General features: G+C 25.4%; 3 protein-coding genes across 3 annotated transcripts in view; 2 read left to right on the forward strand and 1 right to left on the reverse strand.

Moving 5' to 3' along the window:
- Positions 1-2,080, reverse strand: part of LOC105627864 — a 9,444-nt gene extending 7,364 nt beyond the window's left edge. The window contains exons 1-3 of the mRNA XM_012209140.1: positions 2,057-2,080; positions 1,622-1,719; positions 231-452 (exon numbers count right to left, since the gene is read on the reverse strand). Of these exons, the coding sequence (XP_012064530.1) occupies positions 231-452; positions 1,622-1,719; positions 2,057-2,080 (344 nt within the window). The remainder of the gene's footprint in view (positions 1-230; positions 453-1,621; positions 1,720-2,056) is intronic.
- Positions 2,081-2,376: 296 nt separating this feature from the next.
- LOC105627865 lies at positions 2,377-4,021 on the forward strand. Its single transcript, XM_012209141.1, has 4 exons — positions 2,377-2,636; positions 2,713-2,998; positions 3,159-3,322; positions 4,009-4,021. Exons 1-4 carry the CDS (start codon positions 2,377-2,379, stop codon positions 4,019-4,021), a joined length of 723 nt encoding a protein of 240 aa, XP_012064531.1.
- Positions 4,022-6,539: 2,518 nt separating this feature from the next.
- The window catches only part of LOC105627866 (E3 ubiquitin-protein ligase RNF25), a 10,654-nt gene continuing 4,556 nt past the window's right edge, over positions 6,540-12,637 (forward strand). Inside the window, exons 1-2 of the mRNA XM_012209142.1 lie at positions 6,540-6,565; positions 7,127-7,198. Coding sequence (XP_012064532.1) covers positions 6,540-6,565; positions 7,127-7,198 — 98 coding nt within the window. The remainder of the gene's footprint in view (positions 6,566-7,126; positions 7,199-12,637) is intronic.

Here is a 12,637-nt window from a genome sequence, read left to right on the forward strand (position 1 = left end):
CGGCGGAAGCAAAGTTGTACACCTAATAGAATAACATTATAAAGAGAAAGAATTTTTTGCAATTTCTTTTATTCTTCATATCAAAAGATAAAAAACAATGGAAAATTTTAGATTAATTGTCCTTCAAAAATGAAAATTTTATTGACAAAATAAAATATTTTTTAAATATATGTATTTGTATATAATTTATCCATGATATTTTTTGAAATATAAACGTAAGGAATACATACTCTGCTGAAGCGAGCGATTGCATTGTGAGTAAACTACGTCGTGGACAAGCAATCGGCTTATATTCGTCTTTTAATTTAATTTGCGATAACATAGCAGATGTCTCTGAAATTCCAGTAACTTCTTTTTCGGGACCAAATCTTCGATATGAGGATTTGTGAAGATTCCCATCCGGTGGAAATATGTGCACGTTATCTCTAGGCTCCGACAAAATTTTCATTTGCCTGTTAATTAATTCAAGCAGAAAACACTGAGAAATTTGAGTTTCATTTAAATGCAATTTTTTATATTTTTATATTTTGAATTAAATTTACTTAAATATTAAATATTTGGTACATAATATTAAATATAACATAAACACAATTCAAACACATTTACCATAATATTATAATATTAAATTATATTAGTTAATATTATAATATAATATGCTATAAAACCGTTTATTAATATAAATTAATATAAATTAATATAAATTAATATAAATTATAACATTTAACATTTTTTACTATGGAAATAATTATCACTTTACTCTTAATTAGTTAACGGCAGTAAAAAAATATATATACGTATTGTATACATTACATATATTATATGTACATATACTTACTTTTCTATTTTTTCTGACAACAATAAAGATTTATCTTGATGCAAAGTAATATTTTTTTAAATAATAGTTATTATCAGCTAATTAATTTAAATATTACATAATTACATAATTACTCTCTATGTCAAATAATAGACAAAAACGTGAGTATTCTTGTAAGATGTGAAATAAAATACTACGTTGCTATGATTAACAATGGTTTTCTCCACGGTAACTACTTCCCCATGTTTCCTTATACATGTATAAATACGTGTGTAAATAAGCTTGAATATATACAATTGTTTCATAATTTATGTAAATAATAAGCATATTATTATTTAAAAAATTATTTTATTGTAAAAGATTTCAGTAAAAAAAATGAATTCTCGCACGTAAAAGTTTTTTCTTACAGAAATAAATGGATCGTTTAGAGAATTAATTAGAATTTAATTAGAAAGTTAGAAGATTTGTATATAATTTGTAATATAAGAAAGAATATAAGAAAAGTATATAAAAAAAATCAAAAACGTTTTGCAATAAACATTAAATATTAAATGTTATTGTTTATTATAACATTTATATTGTTTAAGATTAAATATCTTTTAAATCTTAAATAAAATAAAATTTAAAATTTTATTTTAAATTTTATTTCTTAAATAAAATTTTAATTAAATATAACCTAATTAAAAGTAGATAAAAAAATATTTGTCATACATTATCTTTAAAGTATTAACAGATGATTTTAATTATTGAATATTTGTTGCATTATTAGGTTTATTTTAATAAATAATAATAAATTGCAGTACTAACCAATCATGAATTTTAACTTTATCACTATACACTGCTGGAATATGAAATATAGAAGGTTCAATAATTTCATCTTCATTATTATAAGAAGATGAAGTAAACTGTAATATAAAAGAAAAAAAATCCTATAAAAAGTAATCATTAAAAATTATATACTATTAAATTTTAACAAGTACTTATATATTATTTTTTATATTTTAGTAGTACTTATTTATTTTACAGATTAAAAATAAAATATTTTTCCATATTTTTATTATTTCCATACATTATTTTTATAATAATAAAATATGTATTTCTTAAATCAAATATTTATAAAAATATATGTGATGCAATTATATGGTAATAAACATTTTAGGTTTTTTAAATATTATGTTTTATATTTAAAAAAACATATAATTTATATCTAAAACACACATGTATAAATTAATGTAATCTTACGGTTCTTTGCTCCTTTTTCAGCATTTTGTGTTTTATATGTATAAACGTGTATATATTTTCTCTTCATAAATTAAACGTAAGAAAAAAATTATCAGTCAGTACTCATAACTTCTTCATTAAATATCTACAAAAATAACATTTTTTTATTACGTCATTTTATATCACATGAATATAGTATTATTTGTGATGTAAAAAACAATAAGATTATATTCACGATTCGTTCATGATTCTCATATATACAAATATATATTATCATTAATTGTATATATTTAATTAATTGTATATAAATAATAACATGAAATATGATAAAAGAATTAGACATGAACTCATTGCAGGAAGAAATTTTACGTAAGTGTGGAAAAAAAACAGAAGCTTTAATTCTTCCTGATGAAACGGAAAACGATAAAGAACATAAAGAAGATTTATTTGAGGAAGATATAGTCTCGATAGAAATCGAAAAAACTAAGAAAGACAAATTACTATTCGAAGATGTATTGGCTGAAAAACGCCGTAAATATACGACTAAACAAGAGTTTATCTATTCATTATATAACAACATACTTCCAGCTTTTGTAGTCCAGTATATTTTATATGATGCAATATATAATACAATTAAAAATTATTATTACATTATTAATTCATTTTGGTCAATACAGATGGGACGGATATTTTTTGCAAAAAGAATTTCCGATAAGATTGAAACAGAACGATGCTGAAACTACAGAAAGAAATAAAAAAATTGATGATTACAATAAAAATGGTTATTTGTTCATGGAAAAACAAAAAGAAAAGAATAAAATAATCATTCCATGGAAACTTTCATTACCGGATGAATTTGCAAACATAAAGTTTTACAACAATAATTCTTATTGCGGTCGTATTAGCAGGAAAATGATGGAAGGTGAAGGAACCTATACATGGCATAATGGTGTTCAATATAAGGTATCGATAAATATATTAGGATTATAATTAAATTGACAAGCAATTTAATAATTTTTGATGCTAATAAATATCTAATAAGATATATTCTTTATTTGATGTTAATAACCATTTAAAAAACTGTTAGTAATATTAGCAAGAATAAATTTAAAGACTTATGCAGGGCCAATTCGAACAAAATAAAATTCAGGGAAAAGGTTCCCTGAAATGGAACGATAATTGTTGGTATGAAGGCGACTTTGTGGATGGTCTTCGACATGGTAAAGGCATTCTGGTGGACAGAGCAAACAATCGTATATACGTTGGTCAGTGGTGTATGGGCCACATGTGTGAAAATAAACAAAATGTTATTGCGACATAAATATTTATTATATAATTTTATTATTACATCATAATATTTAAGAATGATTTATTTTCATATTCATCATTACATATTTTTAAAACGATAACAAAATTATGAAAAAATTACAAATTATTCTAAAAAACGTTTAAAAATAACAAATTTGACAAATTTGGTGACGGTTTATTATTTGGATCATAAGTAATGTTAGTTTAATAAATAGTATTTTTTAAATCTGTGTTCTAATAAAAATATGTGGAAATGTATTATAAAATAAATGATAAAAAAAATCTCAATCTTTAATATATAATTATTATGTATTGAAGATTATTTACGTAAAGTTACATTGCAATGCATGAATTAGTCCAATAAATAAATAAAATATTTATTTGTTCTATATCTTTGTAACTAATCATCAGTGAATCGCAATGAAACTTTACATAAATTAATTTGAATATTTGAAGTACTAATAAAAGAAAAATGTACATTTTTTAATTATTTTTTAAATTTTAATTTTTAACAATAAGAATAATTACAAATAAAATAAATAAACTACAAAAATATGTTATTAAACAAAAAAACAAATAATTTTATTCACACAACTTTTATATAGCTTATTTGAAATGTAATTATTGTATTAAACATACTTCTATAAATTTAATTTTCTTTGTAGGAACTGTGTCTAATATAATATGTATGGTACTATCTATGATACTATCATGATATGTATGGTAATATCTTTTTTGAATTGCTATACAATGATTTTTAATGATGATATATTGTAATTATGAGCAATTAAGATCCAAATGCTATTTTTACTTAATCTGATAACTGGAATAATAAAAAAATCTTAAAAACATTTTTAGAAAATTAGAAAATTTTAGAAAATTAGATTTTATAGAGAAAATTTTATCTCTAGTTCTAGTTATCAGATTAAGTAAAAATAGCTTAATTGCTCATAATTATATCATCATTAAAAATCATCGTATCGTAATTCAAAAAATAGATTCTTAAAGTTAAAATTTTGTTCTGATATAATCTTTTTGAATCTGATATTATCTTTTTTTTTAAATCATAGTAGACACGATACAAGTAAAGTAGCACTATAAATTTTGTTTAAACAAAAATTGTGAAAATTTATAATGAGCTTTCATTTATCTAAATTAAAGTTTAGACATTTTTATATCCTTTTTTGATCCTAAAGCAAAGAACTCAAACTCCGACGAAAACACCAGAAGTCGCGTCACGCGCCGCACATCGACATGTCCTTTCATATTATTACAGCAATATCTCACGCAACTTATGACACGCAGTCACATGTACGTATCAATTTTCATATCATAAATTCGTCGTGTCTAAGTCTAATTCTAAAAACTCGACGTTATTCGTTCGTGTAAACTATGTGTCTGGGAACTATTTCGTATGTATAGATTGCAAAACTTCCATATCAAGCAAATGTTGTCATGACTTGACAGCTGAGACATCATATTACAGTAAGAAATGGTAAAAAATATATCAATTTTGAAATTTTTGATCGTTCTTGACACTAGATTCCACTTTCCAGACACGTATTAATGTGTATACTTTAATCCTGAAAAAGGATTTTCGAATCGGTGAAAAAGAAAAAAAGTATTTCTTATACAAAAATTATAATTATATAACATGAAGTGCTTACGTGGTAAAAACAGAAGGCTTTAGAATCCTCTTAAATTTATAATAATATCAAATTATATCCAATTATTCCTATGGAGTGCTACTGCTTCTACTCAATATATGTTAATTTAACTAAAATAATGGAATTAAATAGTTTAACTTAATAAATATATTAAATTTGACTTAAATTTAGTTTTATTAATTGTTGAGTACACGTTAGCATAAACGCTGTTTAATTATTTCAAAGTTTAAAACTAATGCAATTCAATCATTTGTAATATGTGTATATTGGATTGATAAAGTCATTTTTTTAATTACATAGTTTTGAATTAAAATAATACATTTTGATACTTAAAAAGTAAGTTAAATGTAACAAAATGTTATTTAACTCAAGGAACTATTTCAAATTTTATCTATTAATATTTAATAAGTATAGTTCCTTAAATTTTTATATACATAATTTTAAAGTTTATTAGAAATTCAAATTTGTAATTAATCTAACAGATTTAAAAAAGATCTATTTTTTCAATTGAAAATTAAAATTTAATACTTTAAAATTATTTTTGTATCAATCTGGGATGAATCGCGCGCGCGCGATTCATTTAACACTGCAAATACGCTAATTAATCAGAAAGATAAAAAGAATTCTATTATAGAGCAGTCTATTATAATATAGGAATAATATAATATTAGGAATAATATAATATTAGGAATATATATTGTACTGCGACATATCTATGTATAGTTCTATAAGTCTAATAGCTATAAGTCGTATTTTTGCAATCTTGCAATGAAATATTTCTGCAATATTTCTGTGCTGTACGGGTGGGAGTCAATTGTGTATCTTCAAATGAAGTAAAAATTATAAAAATAAGCAAATTCACTAGAATATTCATAATTTATTAATTGGTCAAGTATCTTTGCTCATTTCTGTAAATTTTCAAAATCTACAATCAATCCTCTTATCGGACATTAGGTAAATTTTCAATTATCAAGAGGATAAGCGCGACGCTGAACCAATGAACAGTCTGCCGCTGCCCATAATTGGTGAACGGTGATTGGCGAATAGGCGAGCCAATGATGCTGATCGGCTTGTACTAGCTGTACTACAGAAAAATTTCAATAAGTGCATTCAAAGCTTCTATTCTCGAAAAGTATCGCATACGAAAAATTAGAGAAATGCTATAGTATATGTAACGCATACTATAGTATTTCCTTAGTTTCTATATGCGATATTTTTCGAGAATAGAGATCCAGCACGACCGCTCACTGAGCTCAGTGAGCTCTTGCATCTGATTGGCATATTCCATTAGATCGAAAAATATAGACCAAACAGATATAAGAGCTCATTGAGCGCTCAGTGAGCAGTTGTGCTTCTGGATGCATCTAATATCGACGCGTATCATATAGCGTATTCGACGCTCTCACCACCGTGATTGTGTCGTATAGTTTGTATAGTTTGTGAGAGCAAGTAGCGTTTATCCGCGAAAGAAATCGTCTTTTACAGAAAGAAATACAGTTTTTTGGTGACGTTCACTCGAACAAGAAACGATGTCGGACGTGATGGTGGATGAACGGTAACTATCGTCAACAATCATTGATAATTAAACGTGAGCCGATCTGACATCTATCCCTCTCGAAATTCGCGACGTTACTTCGATTGAATAAAGTCACTTCGGTCGTCCTGAAAGATATTTTTCGATTACGTTTTATCGATTCGTTTTTTAATCTATATTTAATATGTATCTTCTAACGATTTTGTTCGTATATTTTTGTCCATATGCCGCATAGACTCATCATTAACATAATTATTTTACTTTTATTGCTATCCTTTCGTTAATTATTTTCATAACATTTACTTTATTTAAACGAACATATTACAGAACATATATTTCTGTGTTGTGTATGAGAAAAAGAAAAGTGGAAATATCTGCCAATCTTTTATTGATCTAAATAAAGATGCAAATTATTAAATGGATGTGCCTTTACATCTAAAGTAACATAGTACTTTATCACATCTTTATACATCTTGTAATAGATTTATTTAATCAATAATTTTGATTATTTTAAATAGATTTAATTATTTTAAATTAGGCTGTATTTAAATTCCATTGTTTTAATGTTTATGATGTTTGCAGAGTGACTGATGAAATTGAGGCACTGAAAGCAATCTTATTGGATAATGAACTCAACATCAAGGAAAATGATAGGTATTGTGTATATGTAGAATATCTGAGAATTGATCTACATGGAATATTATGATTCTTTAATAACATAACATAATTTTCTATGTCAAACAGTAAGAGAAAAAATATTTGAATATATTTTTGTCAGAGGAAAAATTAATTCTTTTGGCACAGAGAATTGTATTATATATTCCATGAATGTGAATTCTGAATATTTTATACATATTGAAAAGTAGTGGAAAGAGATGTAAATCCATGATGAGATTAAAATAATCAGATGTAATTAGAGGCTCTCTAATCAGAATCTGATTATCTGAAGTGACAGCTATTTTTCATAAAAATTTTTCCAAACCGCAAGAGAAAAAATCGTGCTATCTTACTTGATCTCACTGTACAATGATGCTGTAAATAGCAGCTCTATAGAAATATTCTTAAAGTTTCATAGTTCTGACGAACATTCTGGCATGTTCAGGTGACTAACTTCTGGCGACTACAATTAAGATTTAAAAAAACGTAAAAATTTAATAGTGTCTAATCATAAATATTACAATAGCAAGTCCATGACCATGCATCATGCATTTAAGTAAAAGCATAATATATAAATATAATATAAATATAATATAAATATTTATAATATAAATATAATATAAATATTTATAAATATAATAAATATAATAAATATTTTCATTATGCATTAAATTCCTGTGATGAGATAAAAAAATATTTTTTTTCAAATTCATTATAGTCTTAATTATCATTCATAAAAATTAAAAAGTTGTTAAATAATATGAACTAAATGCCTTTAATAATCTAACTAAACTCTTAAGTGCTATTGTAATTCTATGAATATACTATATATGTAGTCCTTAAGGATATATTTACACAAACTTAGCATAAACATACAGCATAAACATATACATAAAGAAAATTATCCAATTACATTTCTACCATACATGTGTAAAATACGATTGGATAATTTTTCTTTATACATATGTGGCAAGTTTGTGTGCATATAAACTGCGTGCTGAAATGATTTTTCAGTCTTGAAAAGCAAATTCTATTAACTACGCAGTAACATCAAGCAATTGAATAATTCGATTTTTTCACATTTTAAAACGATCTTAATAATGCTGAATGACATATTAAAATTTGTAAATAATTCTTATTGTGAAGAATATTACTTCAGCCGGGAATTGGATCCGGATCTCTAACATTCCATGCGAGCGTCTTAAACCTTTAGATTATTGACTTTAGTAATATTTTTTGCAAACAATTAACTATTTATCAATTTTAATATCATTCAATATTATTGAGATCATTCTAAGATGCGTAAGAGCATCTTATTAAAATGTTAATCATTTAACTCATGGTATTAGTGCAGTAGTTTAGTAGAGTTTGCGTTTCAAAACCACAAAATCATTTCGGCATATAGTTTAAAGGACTACATATAATATATTAGGTGTAATAACAAGAAATCCATTATTTTTGCATGAAATTGAATGGAAAAATAATTTCTTTTTACTACACCTATAATATAATATAATATAATATAATATAATATATAAATTCACATAGAATTATACAAGAGAGCACTTAAGATCCAGCCTAAACTATTAAAGGCATTTATTTCTTATTGATTGTATTCTCACATGTATGGTCCTATGAAATTTAATATTTAATATTGTTGTTATATAAATTAGAATTTTTCGAAATTTATATTTTTTAAGGACATGTCAATTTCTTTATCTTGTTTCCATATGGAGGTAAAATGATTTTCAATAGTGGATAAGATTACAAAAAGCCAAAAATGTATTTTTTATGAAAATAAAAAGATTTGTTTTACTGTAATAAATACTTTTTATATTATTTTGATATAATATAAGAATGCAATTAAAGGAAAGTAAAGAATGAAAAAATTAATGAATTGCACATAATGAAATTTATTTATACAGATAACTGATATTAAATAATTAACCCTAGTATGATATTCATAAATTCAACGTACTCTATGCGATTTTTTATATTACTGTAACTTTTTTATAATATAATTTAAAGATCCAGATTGAAGCTGAAAAAAAAACTTTAACTGTCCACAGATATGATAAACCTGCAAGGGTTTTTTTTGCATTATTCTCGATGTAAGAATATGTACACGAAAGTTCAAAGAGGGGGATCCCCAATGCATACTTAGAACCTACATGTGATTAACTTGTAAGTTTTCGGCATTCTGGGTATCCCTTTATTTTTTATTAAATATATTGGATTTTGAATAGTATAAAAGTAAGTACACGAAAATGTAGAACTAAAAAGAATTATATTTCAATATAATAAATAGTAGAAATTTTATAATTTCTGTCAGTTTTCGGAGATTCGGGGCGGATTTCGCTTTAAAGTGAGTGTTGCATCATCCTGTAAATTAAAAATCTTAAACTTAATTATAATACTATAGTAATATTTATACACGTACAATTCTTTATTTATTTATATTATTACTCTTTTATATTGTTTTAATAATAAAATGTTATTTATTAATTGTAAATTTAAAATATGTAAATTTTTCAAAAATGTCGATAGTTTAAATAATTATTACTTTTTTGAGCGATTCGTATTGTATTATTTTTTTTTGATAGTCCAAAGGATCAACTAAAAAAATCCTACGGGCTTGAATATTAAATTTAAAAATTTGAGAATTTTTTATCCGAAGTATTTTTTCATCAATTGTTTGCGAATTTTTCCAATAAAATTTCTTTGAAGCATTGTAATTAATTGAAAATAAAATATTTATTTGATTCATATTTATCTGTATTTGTCTGACTTCGAGGTATAAATTTTACACGTTTTAAGTTAAAAAATACGTATTTAATCCAGAGATATAGCGTGACAAAGTTGCAAGGTTTCACAGGCCCTGGTTGCGGTCGGGAAGGTAACCAAAAATAACAATATCATACTAGAGTTAATTTTGTATTTACTTATTCATTTAATAAAAAGTATTATAATACAGAATATAAAATAAAGAATGTTAATATGTTATTCTATACGTTTTTAGGTATACTATACTGTGATTTTATAGAGAAAGTGAAAGTTTGATATTTATTTTGCTATAACATAAAGAATAACTGTTGATAATAATTATTGTGTATTGTTCCATAAAACTACAAGAAATTTTTATTTATTAATAATAATTAATTTTGTAATCATGTTACTTTTTCGAAATAACTTATTTTATATGTAGAGAAATGTGAGATATATATAGGATGTCCTTGAATCACATAACGCGTTGAGCTTGTAATGAGTATGGCTATGAACGTAAATATTTAAAAAATTAAATTGTCATTTACAAAAATGAACTTATCCTTCATTTGATCTTAATGCTTTTATCCAAAATCAAATCAATATGTCTCTCTCATACCACATAACAGTAAAAATAGGATTTTGATATCTTGCATAATTCTGGAGAAATTCAAGTGCGTTGATTAAAATGAAATGGCCAAACGTGAATTTACAATAATCATCTTCATGCATGTTCGAACTGCCGTCTCTGCATTACGAATGCAGAGAACAATATAATGTATCTAAATGATCGCGACACAGCGTGATTTGATAGCGTTATAAAATGTTTTATAATTTCGATTTCAATTCATCGAGATCATTCAATCTTTCTCAATATACGATATCCTTAAGGTAATCCCAGAGAAAGAACTTTAAAATCGGAATCAGACTACGCAATGAAGATTAAGATTGAAGATTGAAGATTGAAATTTGACTTGAGGACAAAGGAATTTTAGCTCCTATTGTTTTGATTGATCAAATTTTAATCTCAATCTTCAATGTGTAGTTTAATTCCAGCCAACAACGGTGTTAGATCTGAGAATCTGATTAATAATGTATATTGTGTCGAGTCACATAGCCTACATTAGATACATTGTTTACATTCTTAACTAAATAATTTTTTTAATATTTCCTAAATTCAATTTTTTTGGGGATTGTATTTATCGTATTTATTACCTGAAAACACAGACAACTAGTAATAGTCCTCGAACTGATTAAGAGTATGAATGTATACAGTTGTGTCGACGATTACAGCAATTGGAACACAACTTAATTGTGTTATCGTGTGCGAAGTGTCTAGAAATTGCAATTGGAAAGTATACTTCTTTTGTGTTTTCTGGGTTTGAGTTTGGTTTCGCTTAGCAGAATTTATTTTTGTTTATTCTGAACCTTACAGTGGCAGATTACACATTACTGAAATATTGGATATGTCGTTAATTTGAGGTCACGGAAATTTTAGAACTGTCGCGCGTTTGTATCGCGATCGATACTCTAATAGTTGTCATCCAAATGACTCAATAATTAGGAATTGCATAATAATTGCATAATGCTTTAACAAAATCGAATTTGTAGAATTCATATGTACACCACCAAAATCGTGAAATTATTAAGCTCATAATTTTAGATGCTTTAGTTACTACAAAGCCTACAATAAATATTCGTAGAATAAGTACTGTTTACAGTATTCCATCTTCAACTATTTCTTCAATGATTTCTTTATAGATATGGTTTACAACAAGTTTTTTGAACAAAAACTGCCAGAACTATTAAAGAACGGCAATTTTTCAATTTGGCAAAAACTATGATTTTAAGATGGGATGCCTGCACATTATGATCGCAGAATTCGAAATATCTTAAACCAAATGCTTTTGAAACGCTGCATTGGAAGAAGTGGCCTTATTACCAGCTAAATCAGACGTAACGCCGTTAGATTACTTTCTCTGGGGTTACCTCCAGGATATTGCTCTAATTTAAATCGTTTAATACCTATACCAACTAGTATTTCTATTAAATCTTGATTTCAGCATGTTTAAAAAAATAGTGTACTAAGATAATACAATATGCATCAAGATTAATTAAGTACATGTATCATGTATATATTTACATACCTTGCTGAAATTGAAACAATAGAAAGTTACTTATAATAATTCTTTCGTCCACCTTATCGAATACTCGTACCAATAACTTTAAGAAAATATTAAATCATCGATATAAATCAGGACATTGTATATCGTGAATGATCTCGATAAGTTCACACGAATTATAACAGCCTATCAAAATATTTCGTCGCTATCAAATATGTCACGATCATTTAGACATTTGTATTGCTCTCGTATTCATAATCAGAGACGATAGTTCGAATATGCACGAGGACGATTATTATAAATTCTATTTGATTTTCGACGTCTTTCATAACGTGAGTTCGTAATTAGTATGCCTACGAAAATAAATGTTAAAAAAATTAAGTTGCCATTGTCAAAATGATCAAATTTTATTAATCAAAATGTCTGTCTCGCTCGACATCACATAACATTGTAAAAACAAGATTTCAATGTCTTATATAGTTCCGCAGAAATTCAAGTGCGTTGATTAAATGAGACATTCTATACATATATATAAACATATATATATATA

The sequence above is a fragment of the Atta cephalotes genome, assembly GCF_000143395.1.
Source record: "Atta cephalotes unplaced genomic scaffold scaffold00010, whole genome shotgun sequence".
NCBI lineage: Eukaryota > Metazoa > Arthropoda > Insecta > Hymenoptera > Formicidae > Atta > Atta cephalotes.